At 35.5% G+C, this 25,585-nt stretch overlaps 1 protein-coding gene and 1 pseudogene across 2 annotated transcripts in view; one reads left to right on the top strand and one right to left on the bottom strand.

The window, feature by feature from the left end:
- The window catches only part of Rftn2 (raftlin family member 2), a 69,385-nt gene that overhangs the window by 16,387 nt on the left and 27,413 nt on the right, over positions 1–25,585 (top strand). For both annotated transcript variants that reach the window (XM_047547122.1, XM_047547121.1), the window contains exons 3-7: positions 7,070–7,253; positions 8,976–9,090; positions 13,245–13,524; positions 16,180–16,383; positions 23,662–23,783. In XM_047547122.1, the coding sequence (XP_047403078.1) occupies positions 7,070–7,253; positions 8,976–9,090; positions 13,245–13,524; positions 16,180–16,383; positions 23,662–23,783 (905 nt within the window). The remainder of the gene's footprint in view (positions 1–7,069; positions 7,254–8,975; positions 9,091–13,244; positions 13,525–16,179; positions 16,384–23,661; positions 23,784–25,585) is intronic.
- On the bottom strand, positions 24,633–25,248 carry LOC124980986 (ubiquitin-conjugating enzyme E2 N-like; annotated as a pseudogene).

Genomic DNA, 25,585 nt, shown 5'->3' with positions numbered 1-25,585 from the left:
TGGATTTCCAGTTTTGCCAGCACCATTTGTTGAACAGGCTATCTTTTCTCCATTGTATGTTTTTGGCTCCTTTGTCTAGTGTGAGGTGACTGTATTTATGTGGTTTTGTCTCTGTGTCTTCTATTCTCTACCATTTGTCTGCCTGTCTATTTTGGTGCCAATACCATACTGTTTTTGTTACTATTGCTCTGTAATATAGTTTAATGGCTGGTATTGTGATACCTCCTGTTTCACTTTTTCTATTCAGGATTGTTTTGGCTATTCGAGGTCTCTTGTTCTTCCAGATGAAGTTCATGATTGCTTTCTCTATTTCTCTGAGGAATGTCTTTGGGATTTTAATTGGAATTGCATTGAATCTATATAGTGCCTTTGGTAGAATGGCCATTTTGACAACGTTAATTTTGCCTACCCAAGAACAGGGAGATCTTTCCATCTTCAAAGGTTTTCTTCAATTTCTTTCTTTAGTGTTCTGTAGTTTTCATTGTAGAGGTCTTTCACCTCTTTTGTGAGATTGATTCCCAAGTTTTTTTTTTTTTTTTTTGAGGCTATTATGAATGGAGTGGTTTTCCTAATTTCTCTTTCAGAGGATTCATCACTTATGAATTGAAATGCATTAGATTTATATCCTGCATCTTTGTTGAATTCATTTATTAGTTCTAGAAGTTTTCTAGTGGAGTTTTTTGGATCTTTAAATATAGGATCATGTCATCAGCAAATAGTGATGGCTTAAGTTCTTCTTTTCCTATTTGTATCCCTTTAATTTCTTAGGTCTGTCTAATTGTTCTGGCAAGTGTTTCAAGGACGATGTTTAATAGAAGTGGTGAAAGAGGGCATCCCTGTCTTGTTCCAGTTTTTTAAGGGAATGCTTTCAGTTTTTCTCCATTAAGAATGATGTTGGGGGGCTGGGGAGATAGCTCAGTCGGTAGAGTGCTTGCCTTGTAAGCACAAGGCCCTGGGTTCGATCCCCAGCACCCCCAAAAAAAAAAAGAATGATGTTGGCCGTGGGCTTAGCATAGATAGCCTTTACAATGTTGAGGTATGTTCCTACTATTCCTATTTTTTCTAGTGTTTTGAGCATGAAGGGGTGCTGTATTTTATCAAACGCTTTCTCAGCATCTATTGAAATAATCATGTGATTCTTAACTTTAAGTCTATTGATGTGATGAATTACATTTATTGATTTCCAGATGTTGAACCAACCTTGCATTCCTGGGATAAACCCCACTTGATCATGGTACACTATCTTTTTAATATGTTTTTGTATGTGATTTGCCAGTATTTTGTTAAGGATTTTTGCATCTATGTTCATCAGGGATATTAGTCTAAAGTTTTGTTTCCTTGATGAGTCTTTGACTGGTTTTGGTATCAGAGTGATACTAGCCTCATAGAATGAATTTGGAAGCGTTCCCTCCTTTTCTATTTCCTGGAATACTTTGAGGAGTATTGGTATTAGTTCTTCTTTAAAGGTCTTAGAATTCAGCTGAGAATCCATCTGGTCCTGGGCTTTTCTTGATTGATAGGTTTTTGATGACTTCTATTTCAGTGCTTGAAATTGATCTATTTAGATTGTGTACATCTTCCTGATTCAGTTTGGGAGGATTATATGTCTCTAAAAATTTGTCAATGTCTTTGATATTTTTTAATTTTGTTGGAGTATAGATTTTCAAAGTAGCTTCTAATTATGTTATGTATTTCAATGGTGTCTGTCGTGATCTTTCCTTTTTCATCACGAATTTAGTTATTTGAGTTTCCTCTCTCCTTTTCTTCATTAGTGTGGCTAGGGGTTTATCAATTTTGTTTACTTTTTCAAAGAACCAACTTTTCATTTTGTCAATTTTTTTAATTGTTTCAATTTCATTGATTTCAGCTCTGATTTTAATTATTTCCTATCTTCTTCTATTTTTGGTATTGATCTTTTCTTTTTCTAGGATTTTGAGATGTAATGTTAGATCATTTAGTTGTTGACTTTTTATTTTTTTAATGTATGAGTTCAATGCAATGAACTTTACTCTTAGTACAGCTTTCAGAGTGTCCCAGATATTTTGATATGTTGTGTCATTGTTCTCATTTACCTCTAAGAATTTTTTTATTTCTTCTCTGATGTCTTCTGTTATCATTGCATCATTCAATAACATATTATTTAGTCTCCAGGTCATTGAGTAGTTTTGTTTATTATTTTATTGTTCATTTCTAATTGCATTCCATTATGGTCTGATAGGATACAGGGTAGTATCTCTATTTTTTTGTATTTACTAATGGCTTCTTTGTGGCATAGCATATGGTCTATTTTGGACAAGGATCCATGAGCTGCTGAGAAGAAAGTATATTCACTCGATGATGGATGAAATACTATGTAAATGTCCATTAAGTCTATATCATTGATTGCATTATTTAGTTTTATAATTTCTTTGTTCAGTTTTTCTTTAGAGGCTCTATCCAGTAGTGAGAGTGGTGTGTTAAAGTCCCCTACTGTTATTGTGTTTTGGTCAATTCGATTCTTAAAATTGAGAAGGGTTTGTTTGATGTACATAGATGCTCCATTGTTTGGGGCATAAATATTTAAAATTGTTATGTTTTGCTGTTTTATGCTTCCTTACACAGTATGAAATGTCCTTCTTTATCCCTTCTGACTAATTTAGGTTTGAAGTCCACTTTATCTGATATGAGGGTGGAGACCCCTGCTTTTTTACTGGGTTCATGTGCGTGGTATGTTTTTCCCCATCCTTTCACCTTTAGTCTGTGGATGTCTTTTTCTATGAGATGAGTCTCTTGAAGGCAGTATATTGTTGGGTCTTTCTTTTTAATTCAATCTGCCAGTCTGTGTCTTTTGATTATTGAATTTAGGTCATTGACATTCAGGGTTATTATTGTGATATAATTTGTATTCCTGGTCATTTTGACTTATTTTTGGTTTTTAACTTGACTTGGTTTCTCCTTTGATTGGCTTTTCTTTAGAGTAGTTCCTCCCTTTGCTGATTTGTTGTTTTTCACATATTTTGCTGAGAATGTTCTATAGTGCAGGCTTTCTATTTGTAAAGTCTTCTAACTTTTGTTTATCATGGAAAGATTTTATTTCATTGTCAAATCTGAAGGTTAGTTTTGCTGGGTATAGGATTCTTGGTTGGCATTCGTGTTCTTTCAGAACTTGAAATATATTGTTCCAGGCCCTTCTTACTTTTAGAGTCTGGGTTGAGAAATCTGCTGATATCCATATTGGTTTCCCCTTATATGTAATCTGATACTTTTCTCTCTCAGACTTTAAAATCCTATCTTTATCTTGGATGTGAGGTATTTTCATTATAATGTGCCTTGGTGTGGATCTGTTGTAATTTTGTGCACCTGGTATTCTGTAAGGCTCTTGTATTTGATTTTCCATTTCATTTTTCAGGTTTGAGGAATTTTCTGATATTATTTCATTGAACATGTTTTTCATTCCTTTGGTTTGTATTTCTGTGCCTTCCTTAATCCCAATAATTCCTAAATTTGGTCTTTTCATGATATCCCAAAATTCTTGGAGGTTCCATTCATGACTTCAAAACATCTTCTCTGTTTGTTCAACTTTATTTTCAAGATTAAATATTTTGTCTTCATTGTCTGAGATTCTGTCTTCCACGAGATCTATTCTGTTGGTGATGCTTTCTATTGAGTTTTTAATTTGGTTTATTGTTTCTTTCATTTCAAGTATTTCTGTTTGTTTTTTCTTTCAGAATCTCTATCTCTTTATTAAAGTGTTCTTTTGCTTCCTGCATTTGCTCTTTTAACTGTTTACTGGAATGATCATGCATTGCTTGCATTTACTCTCTTATCTCGTCTTTTGCTTCATGGATCATTTTAATTATGCAGATTCTAAACTCTTTTTCTGTCATTTCTACTGCCGTGCTGTCATTGGATTCTATCACAATAGCATCTTGGTTTGTTAGGGACACTTTCTTCCCCTGGTTTTTCATATTGTTTCTGTATTCCCCTCTAGCAGTAAAGATCAGAGGTACTGAAGTTTCCCCACTGCAGGCTTATTATGACCCTGCAATTTTCTAGTACCTCTCCTTTGAAGGGGAGATCAGTATTGGTAGCACCTAATACACAGAAAATGCAGCCCTGAACCAGATAGCCCCTATAAAGACTTTAACATTATTATAATGAACAGGATGAGTTCAGTTATTATTTACAGTGTTTCTAGTTGTGAACAAGAGGATGGGGAAAGGTGTAGAATGTAAGTGGGTAAATAGAGATACCTGTCAAAGGGCCTCTGTCTCATGTAGGTGTCTCAGGAAGGGAGCTGCCCTTCCAATGATGATGACCACGCCCTCAGGAATAATTCAAAATGCCTGCACCAGCCTCCAAAGAAGGTGGGGAGCCCCAGTGAGGGTGCGCTGAGTCAGCACAGGAGCAGGTGCAGTGTCCCTCTGCGGTAGGGGGGCAGACCTCACGCAAGAGTCTTATTAAGCAGATAAAGTGTCTGTCTGCAGGGTGAGAGAGAGAGAAAAAAATGAGAGAGGGAGAGAATGAGGAGGAGAGAGAGCTAGTGAGAGTGAAGAGGAAAGAGAGAGAGAGAGAGAAAACACACCCAAGAGCGATTGAGGGAGAAAGAAAGAATGATGGTGGAGCTATTCTTAAGTAGTGGAATTTTGCAGGCTAATAACAATGGACCAATGACTGACAAGAATGTTCACAGGCTGACGAGCGGACCAATGGCTGGCTAGGATGTTCGCAGGCTGAGATCTGGGTTGTAAAATGTTGAGGGGGGTGCAGAATACTCGAGCAGCAAAATGGCAGATCTGATGCCAATACATGCAAGGCATAGAAAGACATAAAGAAGGTTTTATGGGGTTTTTTTGCCCTTAAGGAATTCTCAGTCTAACAATCAAGACAGACATATAAAAAAATAACTATAACATAGTCTGACAAGGTCTCTGGTGGAGGTAGGCATAGCACAGAGCAAGGAATGATTTACTGGGATGGGGAAAACAGGGAAGGAAATGAAGACCTAGTGGCATGACACAGAGTGGCAGGGTCAGAAACTTAAGAGTAGTTCTGACATGCCAAAGCAAGCTACACAAAAGATAGCATGATAGAGTGAAATATGAATCCACAGGCAGAGTCCAGACTGTGAAGATTCTTTGTATCATGCTCAGCAAAGCATTTCTACTTTCTGCAGTTTGCAGTGTGATTCATTAAAAGACCATAATTTTTCTTTAAAAATTTGTAGGATTTATATATATAAATAAATAAAATAAGTTTAAGTTGTATTTCATTTCTTAGTCTTAAGAGTTTGTTTCATTTTATTTCATAGTTTTTCAGTTCCTTTGTTTAGAAATTAATTTTGGTAATTCAAAATTAAAAGAGAGAACCAAATGAATCATGGAATAATTGCCACACAACCAGCCAGGGCTGGGATGTTTACATGGGAGCCCAGCTGTTTCTTCAAAGTCCAGGATCATTCTCTTTGTTTTCATTTCTATTCATAATAATGAAGAAAATGTATTAAAAGTAGAATATTAGTTTAAATCCAAAAGAGGATGAAAATTGGAGGAAATGAATTCATCCTGGCGTGTATAGCTATTCTGTTGAGTGTTTTATTTTAGTTTGAGAAGTTGGCAAAAATACCCACTGAGGGTGAATTTCTTTTCCATCACGTGGATGTTAATGTAAGGGGAGGAGGGGATTTCCTCTGACCCTTCTTCCTTGTCTGCTTCATAACCTCCTTCCTGTGTTCAGGCAGTCAGCAAAAGTTCTTTGCTGGATTTCACTGACCACACTAACAGAAGGCCAGGAACCAACTTAACTCATACCTGAAATTAATTTTATATGTATTGTGACTGAAGAGATGATCAAAGTGCAGGCTTATTTCTAGATAATAATTCTTGGTTGTTTTCCATTAAATAACAAACACAGAGAAAATAAACTAATGATATAAATTAAAATTGCTAGAATATTAAGAATATTTTCCCAAATAATGCCCTTTTTTTTCCTTTTATATTCTAGTCTATACAAATAGTGCTACTCTATAGTTCCAACAGATTTCTCTCTCCATTAAGTGATGGCTTAATTTTACATTTAGATTTCATCTACATATAGAATCTTTACTTGTTACAAAGAACTTGTGGGTAACTTTATATTTCAATTCATTTACTTAAGCATTTATGTAAGTGCCATAAGAAATCATATTTTTAACTTTTCAGAGAAAACATGGTACTTTTGAAGACTAATTGAAAATTATAAAGCTCTTGATGATTCCTATTTATCAAATGCCATTTCTCCATTTTTAGTTTTAGATTTGTAGCAGGCACAATGGCTCATGTCTATAATCCCAACAACTCAGAAGGCTGAGGCAGAAGGATCACAAGTTTGACAACAGCCTCAGCAACTTAGTGATGCCCTAAGCACCTTAGCAAGACTTTGTCTCAAAATAAAAAGTAAAAGGGACTGGGGACGTAACTCAGTGGTTAAGCACCTAGGTTCAATCCCCAGTACCAAAATAAATAAATAAATAAAAAGACTTGTATGACGTTTGTTCATTTTTAAGAAATTATGCATCTCATCATGTTCAACATCATAAAAACAATTGGCTCTTCAAATTATTATGTATTTTATATATGTGTTCCATATCTACTAATGGAAATATAGTCTCTTAAATGAAATCCTAAAATATAAAGCTGCCTTGGACCTGTGGCGATAGCTCAGTGGTAGAGCACTTGCCTAGCATGTGGGAGGAACTGGGTTTGATCCTCAGCACCACATAAAATAAATAAATAAATAAAAAAGATAAAGGTATTGTACTCATCTACAACTAAATTTTTTTAAAAAAAGTAAAGCTGCCTTAATTCAACATACAAGGCATTGTATGTCTGCTTTAAGACATATTGCTAATATTACATATCAGTTCATAAGATCACTTTTGCTTTCTTCTGAAATACGTTTAGAAAATATATAATAAAAAATAGTGCAATTTATCTAAGTTTAAGTCATATGGATATTTCGCCTACTCATTAGTATTATCATACATAAATAGAAATAATGTATAATTAAATCCTATGAATGTGAAAATTTCTCTTTGCTTTTGATATTTCAGCTTCACCAAATCCAGAAGTCATCAAAATAAACTCAGTTCTGGATATAGTAACAAAAGTGGAAGACTATTATCTTAAAGGCTATATCGTTGGGGCCATTCATCCTGCTATACAATCTGTGGGGCAGCGAAAACACCTACCAGCAAGTTACCTATATAGGGTGGTGCTACTGCGTTTGAAATTAAGGTAATCATGGTTCCCAAGGAAACAGTCATGCTACAATGCAGCTAAAAATGAGTTTTCTTTGCCTAAAAGAAAATAATTTTGAAAAAGTGATGGAAAATAAAGAGTAACTAGAGATTTCGGTTTAAGACAGATTTTTCAGTTGAAACTGGATTGAAGCAAGGAAATTCATACCTCCTCCTTAAAACTCCTGACTGACCTTAACTCCTTGCAGGCAAACAGGTCCCAGAGGAGGATGGTAGTAGACAAAAGGAAAGCAAAATATACTCAAGGCACCTGGAAGCTCCTGTAGCAAGGACAGCAGATAAAGGAATAGTTGTTAGCTATAAGCACTATCACTGGGCTAATCATGCTGACCAGACCTGTGAAGTCCACTTTCACTGAGCTCTTTGAATTGCCATATGTTGTTTCATTAATAGTAGCAACAAAAACTATCTCCTCATTCTAAAACTTTACCACAGAAAAATCTATTATGTCAAGTTCTCACAAATTTGACAAACTGATTGTCAACTATTTTTCACCAAGTTTTTGTTTGTTTGTTTGCACTGAGGATAGAACCCAGGCCCTGCACATGAAAAATAAGATTTTAAAGTCATTCATTTTATTTTATTTTTTCAAAAATATTACTGGCTACTTTTCCAACTAATGCTGCAACAATTTTTGCCTATCTAGATTTCAAATTCAGCAGATTTTTTAATGGTAAAAATACTGTTGAATGATACTGAAGAATGGGAATAGCCAGAACAATGTCTTAAATTAATACATTTTTTTTTTTTTTTTTTTTTTTTGAGATAGGGTTTTACTAAGTTGCCTACTTTCGATCCTTGAGACTTGTGACTAAGACTTCCAAGTCGCTGGGATTACATGCATGTGTCGCCTTACCAGCAACACAGTAAATTTTTTATACAACTCTTAAAAACCATCTCTAAAACCAGAATAAAAACTGCTTGCTTTTTATAGCGATGGATCAATAAAATTGCTTTAACTATGAAAGGGCTAAGAAAAAATGAAATAAGAGGAAAAGAGTGAGAAAACAGAAAGATTAAAATGAAAAACAGAGGCCTTAAAAAATCCTGGGTGTTTAAGGGCCCTATCTGCTACTGAGTATTGTCTCCTTATACAAGTCTAGCAGAGGGTGTGTAGGTTTCGGTTTTCGCTAAGAGACAGTCCCATCAGGTATTTATTAGTTCAACGTTACTTAATAAACATGACGTTTTCATACATTAGCAATGCTTATGTCCTAATTACAAATCTCATCACTGTGTATAAATAATTATTCTGTTTGTAGCACTATTCAAATAGATTTAGAGTGCCCTAACAAAGTTAAAAATAAGCAAGGAAACAAGTTCAGAAAATAAGAAAAAGAGAAAGGGCAATATTTATCTGAGTTTAAATATGATTCGTATTTATGCTTCTGTATAATAATGAAATATAACAATGATCTTAAATCACTCCTCATAACTTTAATTAAAACAAAAGACATGAAGCTTTTCTTTAATTTCAAATTAGAAATTAGCTAGAAGTTTACATTAAGGAACTTTAACTTAATAGATGTTACTATGTGTTTCTAGTTTTTTTATGTGAGAAGATAGTCATCAGACTTGAATAAACAACAAAAAGATTGCCTTGGACCTTATTTGTGAGTTCTCACTCATTTTCACATGAACTCATTAGCTGAAAAGCAGCAGTTGGCCTCCAACCACGAACATATTCTCTCTGTTACAGCTCAAAGCATTCGGCAGCACCCAGGGGACAGAGACGCCCAAGACTTGTGATTGAGGAATGTCCTCTAACTTATGAGACACAAACAAATGACGTAGCAAAAGAACTGATAGAAAAGGTACTAAATATATACATTTTTCTTGTGATATTGAAAAAGTTTGGTATTTCTTCTTTTATCAATTTCCTTTTTTACTTTAAAAAGAATAGAGAAATAATAGATGACTCACTCTACCAGAATTTAAAACATACTGAAGAACTTGTACTAAATTGTACAGTGTTAAAAACAGAAATACTGACCAGTGAAACAGAAGGTACCAGAAGCAAATTTAATCACATAGAGAAAATTTAATGACAATCCCTCCATAAGAAAAAAATGGAAGAATCACCATTATTTAATAGATTCTACCGGGAAAGTGGGCAGTCATTCTATAGAAAATAGATTCTACACATTTCAGTTGAGATAAGGAGGTAATTTTTTAAAATATTTTTTTAGTTGTAGAAGAACACAATATCTTTATTTATTTATTTATTTTTATGTGGTGCTGAGGCTCTAACCAGTGCCTCACACATGAGGCAAGCACTATACCACTGAGCTACAGCCCCAGCCCAAGGAGGAAATTTTTTTAAGTATAAAAAACTGACCAAAAATGGAAGAGCAAACATATTCAATTATAAATAGGTTGAGGAGTTTAAGTATATAAACTAATTATGCCCAGAAAAATTAACTTTTAAAAATTAATTGGGAGGGAAGGGGAAAAAATAACAGAATGAATCAAAAACTATTACCCTAGGTAAAGGTATGATTACAAAAACAGTATGCCTCTACTTCATGTACAAACAGAGAAACAAGATGCATCCCATTTGCTTACAATAAAAATGAATTTAAAAAAAATTAATCAGGGGGAAATCTGCAACAAATAGACCCTATGGAAGTTTCATTCACAATATACAGGAAATGAATATAAATACACAAAAGTAATGTCCAGTCTTAAATGAACAGACAGATCTATGGGCAGCATATTTGTTATGAAACAAATAACAGAAAGCTAGCAAAAGGTTCAACCTAACTAATAGTTTTTAATGTAAATAAAAACCAAGAATTAACACATCACCAGCATTAACCTAGGAAAATAAAATTATTAAATGAAGTATTGGCAAAACCTTAAGAAAAACTAGCACTCATTTTGCAACTGCCATTATAATAAATTGGTAGTGTTCCTGAATATCAACTTAGTAATAAGAATCATAAGTTCTATTTTATTTTGTAACCTCTTTTGGAGGCTATTCCAAGAAAATGCTTGAAAGGAGAAAAAGTCATTTCTGTACAGAGATATTTAATCAACAGTGAATAATGAACCACATTTCCAAAAACTGAGAAATTTCCCAAGGAAACAATGGTATATCAATACAATCAAATATTTAATGGGCATTAACACAATAACTAATTGTGAAGAATGAAAAGTCTTACAATGTAAGTTAGTTGAAACAAATGAAAAGTTGAACACTATATGTTGATTAAAACCAAGAAAAGGTATATATTCCTAAATGTTCTAGATTTGGTGAGATTTTATGGGTATTTTGTTTTTTCAGCTGCATCGACCTACTTATAAGGTTTTAGCTTTGTTTAAATGCATATAGCCAAAAAACTAAGGCATTTCCTTTCAGGTAAGAAACTGTGAAACTTGTTTTTGTTATTGCTTCCACACTTTAAATAACCATGTGTGTAAGCTTACCTGTAGTTTGTGTATAGCCAGTTATAGCAGCTAATATTTCCAATTTAGGTATAAAGTAATCATTCAGTGAGGATTTTTAGGAATGGTCTTTGAGACTAGATTTTTATAAACAAAGTACACATACTGTTTACGACTACTATTCTGGGAAATTTATTTCTTTTTCATGGAATAAATCCACTCCAGAAAACTTCTTTTGAAAACAAAAATGTAGCTACTAATTTAGACTTAACAGATCACCATCAGAACCCTTGTTTTGTATTTGACTTCCTGGACACAGTCAAAGATCTACTTAAACAGGAAAGTACTGTTATTTCAGCAATTAGAGTAATGGGGTTATTTCATGAATAGAAAAGCTTCAGGAAACATAGCACATGAAATATTTGAACATTGCCCTGAGTATGAGTAACAGCAATAAGTGAGTGCCAAATATTATTTTTGAATGGCTGCTTTATGTACAGTTGATAGTTGAACAGCTAGCTTTCATGTCAAGTTTAAACATTATACCAGTGTTCACTCTGTTTTTAAAATTAGGTTTCCAAGTGTTCTTCCTCCCCACCCCTGCCTCAGGATTTTAAAATTAAAATGGCATTTTAAAAATATCAATCATCCAACTTTAAAAATGGAAAAGACATTAATACTATATTTGTTACCAGACCTTTCCAAATAAAATTTTCTACTAGTAGAAAAACATTTCTAACTCGAATCAACTAATAAGACCTGAAGAAAATGCAGATAATAAATTCACCCATTTCCACCTGCAAAATGCATTGCCTCCTTATCCAACCCTCCCTGGTGTTCTCTCCCAGGACACCTGATAAAAAGGAAAATCTGTGGTTATTTTTTTAATGTTTCATGCATTGTTATTTTTTTTTTTTTTTGGTGGGGGAGGAGGGACTGGGATTTGAACCCAGGGGCACTCAACCAACCAGTGAGTCACATCCCCAGTCCTATTTTGTATTTTATTTAGAGACAGGGTCTCACTGAGTTGCTTAGTGCCTCACTTCTGCTGAGGCTGGCTTTGAACTTGCAATCCTCCTGCCTCAGCCTCCCAAGTTGCCACTGCGCCTGGCTCATTGTTATAATTTTAATATGTGAATTTATAGGAGTAAATTATTTTGTGCCAGCCATAGTCCTTTGTCTGACTGCACACCCTCACAGACTCTCCCTCCTTAGAATTTTCCTGCCTCTTCAGCTGAAGCTAAGTTAAATTTCCTTCTTTGATAGAATCTTGATTTTGTCCCAGTTCTTCCTGACCTTTTTCATTCCAATTCTTTCTAACTATAGACATTTCCATTTGAAATCTCCATCATAACTCTTTCTCACCTTCCCAGGTAACATTTAAAACATACAAATGTTGAAGACATTTAATCATATAAATGTAATCACATAATAGACATTCCTTATCGTCATTTTAACTTATTTAACAAGTACTTATGGAGCACCTATTACTACAAAACACTGCAAACAAAGATGAATAAGACACAACCTCTGCCCTCAGAAGAATTGCCAGTTGAATAAAGGAAAAAAGGCATATACACAAACAGACTAAAGAAATGAAGGAAAAGCAGGGAAGAAAATGCCTTAGGTTTCTGGCAGTATGCATTTAAATGAAGCTCAATCTTATAAGTATTTCAATGGGAAAAGTACAGAGCATGAAAATAACCACTCTTAAGTTCTAAAATTATTTCCCTGTCATGTCATCTATTTCAGAATCCTATTCTTTAATTGATAGGATTTGATCTAATCACTAGTATTTGGCTCAGATAGGAGACAACAATACCAAGATACAGTGTTAGCAGATACTTATGAAGTAAGTATACAAGCAAATGCCTTTGAAGTCAGAAAGCTTCAGACGAACTGTGCTATGAATTGTTTTTATGCTCTCTATGGACACATTTATCAACCATTAGTCATATTATGTTTTTCTTTATTAACATTGAGCAAGTACACTTGTCTTTACCACACAGAGTACTATGTGAGTTTTGCTTTTAAATTAATGTTCCACATAATGAAGATGTATTTGGTAATGTTATTTTGTGGAGATTTCTAGAATATTTTTTAAATTATAGATGGACACAATACCTTTATTTTATTTATTTGTTTTTATGTGATGCTGAAGGTCGAACCCAGTGCCTCACACGTGTTAGGTAAGCGCTCTACCACTGAGTCACAACCCCGGCCGCTAGAATAGTGCGCAAATAATTTTGCTTCAGTTGCAAAGATCTTTGTTACATGGTCTCTAAAGATCATGCTATAAAAATTACAAGTTCTTCACAATTGTGGGCTTTCAGAGAAAACATAGCTCCTGCTTTCATAATGTCTAAAGTACATTAGTTATGTTTGAAGAATTCATGATGATAGTGTGCTCTAATCTTAGAAGTGCTATTTTAAGGATTATTAATTAGTTTATGAATAGGTCTTTAGTTAATGGTCAATTTACTCCACTTCTAATGAATTTCCTTCATAAAGCTAAAGGTTAATTGATAATCAATGCAAATGGAGTTTACATCTTGTTCTGCCTTCTCTTTTCAAACCTCAGATTAATGTCGCTGCTAAAAAAGGAATGAAATTTGTTGGATTCATATCACAGCATTATCCACCAACTAAATACTGTAATGGAACTGACCATGATGGAGATATAGAATCAATGCTGCATGTGAGACACAGTTCAGATGAGAACTGTAAAAGTTGGAATGAAGGAACATTAAGTGGGCAATCATCTGAAAGTGGAATTGAGGAAGAACTTCATCATGAAAGTGGACAGTATCAAATGGAACAAAATGACAGCCCCAGCTCCTCTAATCTGAGAAAGGGAGAAGGTAATCCATGAGTAGAAAGAGAACATGTTCCTAGTTTAAAATTTAGAAAAATTCATATTTGAGGTTTTATTAAAAAGAAATACAAGTCAAAGTAAATTTCTAAAGAGTATAAAGACTAAATGAACTAATATAATTTTGTCATGATTTTAAAAAATTGTTACAGCCAGAAATAAGCTTTCAGACTGCAGTTCTTCCTAGCAGATGATATAGTGCCATCCATATAATAAAATTGTGTTGGTTTTCATCCAAAATGCCCTTGTAAAATGGAAGGTTGTATGTGTACCTGAAGAAGTGAGTCTATGGGGCTAGGGTTATAGCTCAGTGGTGGAGCACTTTCCTCAAATATGTGAGGTACTGGGTTCAAGCCTCGGCACCACATAAAAAACAAATAAATAAAGGTATTACGTCCATTGACAACTAAAAATATTTTTTAAAAGAGAAATGAGTCTATAAGAAAGCTGTATTTACAATTGTCCTCATGAACAATGTGTGAGAATTTTAGTTTGAGCCTTTCCCATTTCATGGATGATTTTCATCTTTGAAATTAATTGACTTTCTTTGATCAGCATCTAGAATATGAAAATGGCACATCATGATGAAACAATTATTATAACAATAGTGCCCACAGCCAAAAATAACTTCGAACAACAGTTTTATTCTTCTTTGCCAAATAGCAAGTTTTCCCAAGAAACTGAGAATATTTTATTCATTTATTTTGGACTTTTTAAAGTTTTCAGATGCCTTTTCCAGCATGCTTTTCTAAAAGCACTATCAAAGAAAATCAAAGACTTTGTAGAACTTTGAGTTAATAGCATGGGTCCTGGAGTCAGATGCCTCAATTTCTTTATGAAAAAAGAGACAATTGTAGGATCTCCCTCATTAGATTGTTTTAAGAAGTAAACAAGAGCTGTCTACAAAGTGCTTAACCCAGTGTGGAGTCCAGAATAAACTCTGATAAACTAACTGCTCTCATCCAATCTTCTGCCATGGCCTTTCTGGGTTATGATGAGATGCCCTCAACATCCTGTGCGTGACAAAGATCAACTAGATCATCTGAGCACAGTCTCAGATGTGACTAAGAAGGGGCAACGTTTCCCAACTCATCACCTCATTCACCCTCCAGAATCCTGCCCTTTTTATTCACACTTTCCTAACTAACAACCACACTTTTTTTCCTGCAATGTGAAAATAAATTGAATGTTAAGAGGGAACAAGAGTTGTTGGAGGTATGATCAGAAAGCTATTCTCAGTCTTCTACTCACTGCTACCTTTAAATTCCATGTTGGTTCCCACCCTGTTTCATCAGATCAGATGTCTGTTTCTAGTCCTTTAAATCCTGAGTCCAATATACTACTTAACTTAGTTATCAATCTTTACAGTCTGCTTTCTAAATATTTTATTTATTTTTATTTTTTTATTTTTTGGTGCTGGGGATCGAACCCAAGGCCTTGTGCTTGCAAGGCAAGCACTCTACAGACTGATCTATCTTCCCAGCCCTCTAAATATTTTAAAATTCTGTATTTAATAACTTTGTATGGCAGTAGCTCTTAATTGAGAGAAGGTAGGGGATCTAGGGAATACATTACAGACCTCTTGGAGTATCTGGTGAGATCCATGGAATCCAAATACTTTTGTTATAATACAAGTTAGGTTAAACCTTCTAAAACATAGCCATAGGTGTGGGTCCGTAGCCCCAAATTAAGAATTTGCCAATTTCTAGTAAAGTAGAAGATATGACCCAGCATTTCTATGTCTAAGTATGTATTCTAGCCCCTCTCTCACATGGTCCAAGGAGATATTAAAAATGTTTGTTAAAACAAAATACTGGAAATAATGTCTGTCAAAAGGAGAATAGTCACAGACTTGTAATCCTAGAGACTTCAGAGACTAAGGCAGAAGGATCATAAGTTTGAGGCCAGCCTCAGCAACTTAACAAGGCTCTAAGAAACTTAGCAAAACCCTGTCACAAAATAAAAGAAAAAAAAAATTAAAAGGACTAGGGATGTAACTGCATGGTAAAGCACTTCTGGGTTTAATCTCCAGTACCAAAAAAAAAAAAAAAGTTAACTATTAACTGGAATACCATATATTAGTTAAAATAAATAAATTCATCATTATAACTGTTTACATTTCAAAGGCATAATATTGAAACAAAAAAATCAATTTATAGTGCTAGGAGTATAGCTCAGTAGTAGAGCACTTACATAGTATGCACAAGGCCCTGAGGATTGAACCAGCACCACACACACACAAATCAGTTTGTAGATTGATATATAACAGTATGGTATTATTTAAATAAAAAATGTTACACTGCCAAACATTATCATATGAATATATGTGTATATTAAAAGAATAAAAGCTTTCATAAGAATGATAAACACAAAATTCATTATAGTAATTATTCCAGGAGAATGGAATTAGGAAATACTACATAGTAGCCTCAATTGTATCCATTTGTCATTCTGTGAAAAAAGATTCTGAAGCTAATATGGCATAATGTTAACATTTGATTAAACTGAGTAGTGGGGTTCTTTACTATTCTCTGTACTTGTTTGTAAGCTGGAACTATCTCGTTAATAAAAAAAAGATTTAAGACTCTTTGATCAATAAAATTTTAACTTTTACCTTTGCATCCTTCTGAATGTCTATCCCCAGATAACAAATTGTACACAGTCTTCAATGTTTTTGATGATGATTCACCCTGCTGGACCTATCAGGAAGGAGTCCTGTCAATGAAAGTAACAAGAAAAGGATCTGTCATTAGTACACTTGATGCTGATTGGCTACAGTTAACTACATTTTATTATAAGCAAGGCTTGTCTTTAATGGATTCTTTTGTATGCTGGGAAACACCTAAAGGTAAGTTTTATATTAATGATACTTAATATATCTAAATAATCCGAACTTTTGTCAAAGTTGGTGAAAATATTTTTGCCTCTCAAATTCTGTGGCTTGCTGGGAGCACTGGTGTGCACCTCTAATCCCAGCGACTAGGGAGCCTGAGGGAGGAGGATCACAAGTTCGAAGCCAGCCTCAGCAATTTAGCAAGGCCCTAAGCATCTTAATGAGACCCTGTCTCAAAAAAAAAAAAAAAAAAAAAAAGTTCTATGGCTTACAGTACAGATTTTATTCCTAAGGAAGTAGATTCCACTCATTACACAGCTGTGAGGTTTTAATTTAAAAGCTTAGCCATCCTTAAGAACAAATTGCCACCCAGTGTGTGTGGGAGAATTGTAATGTAATCTTTGCCATTGGGTTGCAACTGTCAGGAATAGACAAACCACTGTGGGATTGACCAGTGGAATTTTCCAAGCACAATGTGGTGTGATAGCCTAGTCATAAGGTTTATGATGGCATTAAACTGCTAGTAGTCACATTTATTACATTATCCCAATTTTGGATACTACTACCATATATAGTCAGTGTATACCTGACTCTATAATTTGTGTACAAAAGTAATCTTTGGTTCAGAAAGTGACTGTTCTTATTTCTCTTTCTCTTTTTCTTTTGTCTTTCTTTAACCTTTCTCGGTTATAAAGGAGTACATAAATTATTCATGTCTATCACAAAAACAAACAACAAAAACTTCCCAACAATGATTTTCTATGAAACTGTAAAAGAGAGAGAGAGAGAGAGAGAGAGAGAGAGAGAGAGAAATTAGTGTTTAAAGAGAAAAAATGATAATAAGGAGACTGAGAAAATATTTGCATAAGGAATATTGGAGATTAGGAAAGGCAGAATGACTTAGGACCCTGACTCAATGAATGACATTGGAGGAAAGAGTGAAAAAGTGTATTGATAAATGAGGTATCAATACACCTTAGTATTGTTTAACCAGCCCAGTAATAACTCAACAAAATGCAGCTGAAGACTTTGGATGAATACTAAACATTATCAGGAGTCACATTCCAGTAGGTCTTTTGAACTAGCACTGAGATTAAGGATGAAACCCATTGAAGCACCTAGAATTGCCACTTCTGGCATAGTGCTTAGCACATAGCAAGTGCTCAAAAAAGATTTTAGTATTTTTTGGTTATCTGTTAGTTCTTCCACTTGGTCTTACATGGAAATAGCAAGTTTTTTTGTTGGGGGGGGATTGAACTCAGGGGCACTTGACCCCTGAGTTGCATCCCCAACACTATTTTGTATTTTATTTAGAGACAGGGTCTCACTGAATTGCTTAGCATCTCACAGTTGCTGAGGCTGGCTTTGAACTTGTAATCCTCCTGCCTCAGCCTCCTGAGCCCCTGGTATTACAGGTGTGTGCCACGCACACACTCAGCTAGAAAGAGCAAGTTTTAATGGGAAGAAAATAGACTTTAAAATCAGACAGACCAGGATTTAAATTCTGTCTTCTATTTATTAGCTATGTGGGAAGCCGGTTGAGCTCACAGCCTCAGTTTCCTAAAAGGAGTATAATAATATTCTTATATAATAATATTCTATTATATTCTATAATATTCTATTATATTCTACATTCTATTATATTATATAATAATAGTCTTATATAATAATATTCTATTGTTATAAACTTTAATAAGATACAGTGTAGATAAAGTGACTCCGATAGTACCTAGACTGCAGGAGAGTTCATTTTCTGATGTTAGTTTCCTTTCCTGCCACTTATTATGTATGGTTTAATTCTGGTAGTAGAGATCATCTTTGTGGAAGTTAATTTTATGCTTCATAATATCTATATCTATCTGTCTCTCCCATAGCCACCACAAAGAGTCTAAGTTAGAAGCATTTCAAATTTTCGTTTGTGACTAACTGCCTAAGGAAAAACGAAAATACTCTTTTCACAGTCCCCCTCAGGCACCCCTGCCTTGGGCCTTGCCTGATGAAAATAAAATTAGCCACAGCAGTTGCCAACCAGAGACTCTGTGGGGCTTTTGTTCTTAAAGCCTCAAAACTATTTAGAAAGCCCCGGGGAGACTCTCCCCTTCTCAGCAGCTCTGGAATGTCTCATTAGACATTTTACATTGTACACTATGCCAAGCCCCTACCAAGCCACCTCAGTCTGTGGGGTCTGGCCACTGGGTGTGTCATTCAGGACTTCCCTGGGAGTATGCAGGGAAGCTGCAGAGGGGAAATTGTGACCAATGTCTGTGTCACTGTGAGAAGCAAGACAGAGGAAGCAGGGCTGAATTGGTTGCTTTGTTCTGGGGTGTTTGATGCCTGACATCTAAAGCACATAGGGAGACAATGTTATTTTGTTCTGTCTTATTTCTGTCCTCTTCCCAAATACTGTCAGAAATCAGCTCACCATGAGAAATGGAAGTACAAAACCGACATTGCTCAGAAATTTAAAATATTACCTCATAAATCACACTGATTAAAATACCTTTCCATAGATACAGAAAGAGAGAAAAAAGTTTTCTACTTTAGCAGAATTATGGTGTAAAAGCTGTAAGATCTGTGAAACTCCTGTGCGATGTCCTTTTATACTTACTCTCAACAGTGTTTTCTGTTTTGAAAAGCCCCCTGGGACACAGACAGAAATACACACACACACACACACACACACACACACACACACACACACACACACCTGAGGTTCCTATTCTTCACTAGCATACCAAATGCCCCCTTCATTTCAGAGAATAGTCTTTCTCCACCTTAGTATGCCACCTCTTAAGGCTACATTTTTATTTTTTTATGAGTTCCTTTCAGACTTCACTTGATATTCATTTCAAAGTATCACTGAGGAGCGAGATGGAGTAATAACATTGAAACGTGTATTTCTTTATTTCACATGAATGTTTATGACAGACCCAGTGCTAGGCACTGTGTTTACAATAATGAGTAAAACGGATGTCGGTGTTACTCTCAGGAACTAGCATGAGAGTAGCACAGACATCAGGTAATGAAGGCATCAAAATATATTTATCTAATTTAAAAATTGAGAAACAGGACTGTGGCAGGAGTACCAGACAAGACTGGGGAGATAGCTCAGTTGGTAGGGTGCTTGCCTTGTAAGCACAAGGCCCTGGGTTCGATCCCCAGCACCCCCCGAAAAAAAAAGAAAGAAAAAAAAAAAGGAGTACCAGACAAGAACCTCCTTGAAGGGGAGGTTCTGTCCAAGAAGGTAGCAGTTACCCTGAGACTAGGGCACTGGAAAGGAGCAGACCTGTGAGAACCAGGAGGGGAGTATTGTAGGCAGCAGAAACACCTCCAAATGCACAAAACCCTAAGGCAGGAAAGAGGAATTGGGGGAAGGTCTGTGTTGCTGGAGCAGGATACATAAGAGAGAAAATGACCCTAGATAAAGTAGGAGACGCAAGTTCATGCAGTCATATACTGTTAGAAAATCAGTGACAAGAGCTAATGTGTGTGATGTACTTAGTATATGCCTGCAGTATTCTAAGTACTGTACATTGACTAACTCAAGTAACCCCACAGCAACCCTGTGAGGTAGGTATGATTATTCCCCTTTTACATGTGAGGATACTGAGGCACACAAGTATTAAATAATGAGCCCACTTTTGCACAACTAGAAAGTGGTGGGGCCACATAGGTGGAGTGTGGGCTCTTAATATCATGCCAGGATATTTAGTTCCATTCATTTGTTGAAGATTTGAAGAGGGAGTCATGATCTGATTTGCATTTTTAAAAACACTTCTTTAGTCTCATTTCAGGAATGAATCACCAAGAGCAAGAATGGAAGTGGGAAGGTTGTTTAGAGACTATTGCAAATCCCTAGAGAGATGATGGTGGAGATGGAGAGAAGTAGATAAGCCCCGACTCATTTTGGAGACAAAATGGACATACTAGAAATGCAGAATGACAGTTACTATACAGGCCTGCCCTCTACTTCAAAGGTGGTCCTGGGCCCACCCCCTGGGCAGTCTAATAACACAAATGACATGTGAACCAAAAACACTAAAGGAAATGTTACCTTTTCTTACATTTAAAGGAATGTCAATGTCATATCTAGCTAAAATGAGTATATAATATCACATGTCTGACAAACCATTCCCTCCTCCAAGCTTGAATTTTGGTAACCAGGGTATTTCTAACCAGGGTATGTGCCCTTATGCCAGGGAGTATACACATGCACAAATTTGCAGGATAAATCTCTTTGTAGAGTATCAATATTACTTTAAGATGGGGATGAAATGAAAGAAAATATTTCTTTTTTAGATAAGATGAATATATTTGAGCAGAGTGTAAGGGATCCTACGGAAACCACGCCGGACGTGGGAAATCACATAAGGGAGTTTATTAAGCAAACAGAGTGTCTCCCTGCAGGGTAAGAGAGAAAATGAGAGGAAAAGGGAACGAGAAAGGGCGTGCACAAGAAAGTGTGAAAGCCAGGAGGATAGAGTGAGTAGGAAAGAGAGAAAGATGAGGAAAAATGACAGGGTAGCTACAGTAAAGCTATTGAATTCCACAGGGCTAACAGGGGACCAATATCGGAGAAGGATACTTGCAAGCTGACTGATGAACCAATAGCCAGCTAGGATGTTCACAGATGACAAGTAGTTGGGAGGCGGGGAAAATGGCTGCAACGGAAAGGGCGGGGGAGAAGCTTTATACATTACACAGAGTGTGACGTGTTGTTTTTTGGTTTTGAATGTTTTGGTTTGGTTTGGGTTTTTTTGTTTTGTTTCATTTTAGGTACTGAGGATTGAACCCCCCAGGGGTGCTTTAGCACTGTGCTACAGCCCCAGAACTCTTTTTTTATTTTTTTGAACCTAGATCTCTCACTCAATTGCCCAGACTGGCCTCAAACTTATGATCCTCCTGCCCCAGCCTCATGAGTCACTGGGATTACAGGTGTGCACCACTATGCCCAACAAGAATGCAAAGTCTGAGTGCACTTTTAAGACAGAACATTAGACTTTAAAGGGATCATTTCAATCTGTGCTTGGAGATCATCCTTCAAGGATACAACGTCACTTTCTTTTGCTAGTGATAGTATTTGGCTAAAATTTTTGTTGTTGTTGTTGAGAAACATTGAGTCAGGCCAGTGCTTTGTAATGTTTTTATATCACATGCACAGAAAATGGTTCTATTGTAAGGCACATGGTTATGAGTGGATGAAGCTACTCTGGGCAGGAAGGGGTGCCCTGTATTTTGGCATACCTGTCACTTGGGTCTCAGACGCCAGTGGGCCAAGGCACGTTGGTTAAAAGCTTGCTCTGGATTGTGTAATGTTAACAGGTGATTCCACTGAGGAGACAGTTATTAGGTAATTGTTCAGAATTATTACCTCACCCTGTTATCTAGAAGATTTAACACTGAGCAATGAATGGTCACGTCCTTACAGGTTGTTCCCTGCCATCATCCCTAGCTGCCAATTCTGAGAGAATGTCTCAAGAAATCTAAGAACTCACTCCTGTGGAAGTGTCAGAATTCAATGGTTCTGGGGCCTGGTATGGATCCTAAGAGAGTTAGCTATGGACACTGGGGCACTTTAAAGTGAGAAGGAAGGACTTACTTTTAACTGAAGTGCAACATACACATAGTAAAGTGCATTGATCTTATGTGTATAGTGGAAGGGACACAAATTATCAAGATATAGAACGTTGCTGGCATCCCAGAGGGTCCTCCTATGACCCTTCCTTCTCAGTAAGTATCCTCCCAGCTTAGAAATACACATCTTTTTGCTCTATCACCATCATTAGTTGTGCCTGTTCTTGGACCTCACATGGTTGAGCACTCTCTACAGAGTGTATTCTTTTATAACTGGCCTCTTTTACTCAACATAGTATCTCTGAAATTCATCCACAATGTCGCATAACACTGAATTGCTCTCTTTTTTTTTTTTATTTCTGTGTTGGTAGTATTGCATTGTATTTCATTCTTTCTTTAAAACCAAAAAAGTACAGAAATACTATGTATCACAATATTGAGAGCCACAAAACAGTCACACCACCTGTGGTTTTTCACATTATATAATCCCAAAGGAAATAAAAGGAAGATTGTAATTAACTATTAATTATTGCAGTAAAAATTATTTTTAAAACCCATACTCACATTCCAAAAAAGGACTTAGGGCATATAACATTTTAAAGATGGTCTAAATTTGATTTCACTGGTTACTTTGGTGTAATGGTAGATAAGTAAATTTAAAGGAGGTGGAACATATACTGTAAGGAAAGAACCAATTCCAAATAGTAAATTAACTGTTACTTTGTTCCGGAACAACTCTCAAAAATGTAAATTCTTTGTGACATTCTGCTCTAAACATGAATGATGTTAAAAAAAAAAATGACTTACTTATCTAAAAGTTCAATAACCTGTTAATGAAAATTAGTACTGAAAATTACATTGAAATAACTTTTGCCTTTATTATCTTTAAGCTTAAAATCATTTGAAAATATTGAAAGACTTTATTATTTAGAGAACTGTCAACCAGGGAAACTTTGATGTGACATTGTGCTGCATAAAAACCAAATGTTTAACCCACAAATGACCATGGGAAAAATGTCTTCTATTGCAAAACAAGAGACAAAAGAACGTCCACAAAGTCAGTTTAGTTTAGGCCAGCTGGTTATTGTCAACTATTCAAGAAAAAGTCAAAGAGGCCCTCCCCTAAAACTTCCTTCCCAGCAGGAATTCTTTTGACAATGACTTCTGTTTAGGGTCTTCCTGTCACTGTTTATTTTAGGGGCTTTGGGGTGTTCTTTTTTTAATGTATCACTGAGGTAAAGAATTGTTCTGTGTTTATACTTTTTAAAGAATTTACCTTGCACTGATTTTAATATCATACCTCTAATTTCAAGAATTAGCATGTTTATATTGTTTGTCTTATTGGTATAACATAACATATGAATCAGAAATCAAAGTTTGATTTCAAGTTAAAGATCATTTACAGATGCTTTTCAGGTTGATTTTCCACTCGCTTCTCATTGTATTACATTATTTAATCCTATTTCTGATACCATAGTTTTCATGTGGATAGTTTGATTTTAATCCAGTGAAGTACAAAACTGTCTGCCTTTAGGGGGAAAAGGAAGGAAACCTTCAAAAAGGAGAATATTTAATTCAGTCAAAATATGTTTTAATTTATATATTTTTAACTCAAATGTTTTTCTTTCAGCTTCCTGTAAGTATTGTTTAAGGACTTAGACAATCTTTAGAAACTTGTAATATTTACAACTCTTCTTAATTGTATGCTTTTCCTCACAGGGGATCATTGGCCTAAATCTTTGGAAGGATTTTTTATCTATGAAGAAGAAGGCTCTGGAGTTCCAGGTTCTAACAGGAAAGGAAATGATGCCATTGTAGTAGAACAATGGACTATCATTGAGGTGAGCTGCAGCTTCTGACGCTTTACCCTTACCTTTGTCTTTATTTTCACATGTTGAATACCTTCATTGCTGAAACATGAAGATTCCTTAAACACAGATGTGACCATAGTTTGCGATTTCATCACAAATGCATAAAAAAACTTCTTTCATACTCTTTTCTTTTTTTAATGTTTCATCAGTTTTAATTTTTAAATATGATTGTCACATTGGGAAAATGAAATAAACACAGTAAAATAAACTGTACAAAGGCAAAGTAGAATAACAAAAAATATTTTACTAAAACATAAGATTTACAGAAGTTTCCAGACAAGCCATACAAAATGGTCACAAGTTTTTTCTTTCTTTCTTTCTTTTTTATTTTTTTTTTTGAAAGGGGGAATCTACACCTGACAGCAAAGTCACAATGTTGTTAGTAAGGGATGTGATGTTGTGATGTTTGTTTAATGTTCCCATTTTGATTCAAACAATCAAGCTTGTCCATCTACAGAGTCTAAATAAAGTTAGACATGGCTAGAGAGCATATTCTGAAGAACTGGTTAGCAGCTTTTAACCAATGCAATTAGATGACCATAAAGGGGGGAGAAAGGAGCCCATAAAATTAAGATAAAACTACCTTTCCCCTCAAAAAAAAAAATCAAAAACAAAAAAAAAAAAACCCACAAAATAAAAACACCCATACCCCTGGCAGCTAACCCTGACAACAACCTTCATTCACAATGCTTTATACTTAAACCTTGATGGGGGAAATGAATAAAAGCAGAGAGCCACTGCTTTTAAACGTTCCGCAACAATCCAGATGATACTTCTAGCCTCAGCTCATGCTTAACAACAGTAAATCAGGACAAGACATAGATTTGCTAATGTGCATTTAATCACCAAAGGACTGAAGATGTCTGGGCTTTTATTCTGTAATGTTTCTATTAAGACTGTGTCCATTAAATGCAAACAAAAAAGGAAGAAGTCTTGGCAGAACAGGAGAAGTGATGCACACTTGATGATCGGATCGATTTAAATATTTTTCATGGCATATAGCCTAGTCCATGCTCTAGTTGTTTCTATGGCTTGGGCTTTGTTGGTCTTCCACTGCTCCGCTGCATCATTTACTAATGGATCATCTGGATTAGGAGCACTTACCAAAGCCTGGATCGATAGAAGAACTGTGCGGATCTGCAGTGCTGGGGACCACTTATCTTTCAATATATCTAGACATATTCTTCCCAACTTGTCTACATTAGGATGATAAATTTTGGTCATGAAACGTACTTTAGGTGCTGCCATTGGGTATTCTTCTGGAAGGAGTAGTTCGTTTAAAAGTCCCTCCCTCAAAGGGGGAATCCTGGGGGCCAGCAATGCCCACATGAAAATAACGGGCGTTGCTCTCATCTGGTTCTGCTTTAATGCCAGGAATTGGTTCTGCCAGCAAATGCTGGGTTTCCTTGATGATCCTGCAGGGCAGCCCGGCCATCTTGTCAGATCCCGAGTTCCTTCTTTCATACTCTTTACCCTTTGTTGAAAGTAGTGCGCTTTCCCTAATGTTTATTTTTTGTAAGAAAGCAAAACAAAATTATCTGTACATAAATAGCAGGAGGCTCCAAAAACTTGGAATTCTAACCCTAAACAAAATCCCCTGGCACTGAGATTCTCTTTATACAATGCCATGATAACTGGTTGAAAGCAAAAAAAATTCAGTCACTCAACTAAGCATTTTCTCTCCAAGTAAAGTGACTGACTTTCTTAACTTTATGAATTGACTTTTGAAAGCAAAAATATCCGAAAGGTGTTCTCTTTCTTACCAGGCCAAA

Source organism: Sciurus carolinensis, chromosome 3 (genome assembly GCF_902686445.1).
Source record: "Sciurus carolinensis chromosome 3, mSciCar1.2, whole genome shotgun sequence".
In the NCBI taxonomy this organism is placed as follows: domain Eukaryota; kingdom Metazoa; phylum Chordata; class Mammalia; order Rodentia; family Sciuridae; genus Sciurus; species Sciurus carolinensis.
Note: the sequence above shows the minus strand (reverse complement) of the source record. Positions and strands in the feature narration are given on the sequence as shown.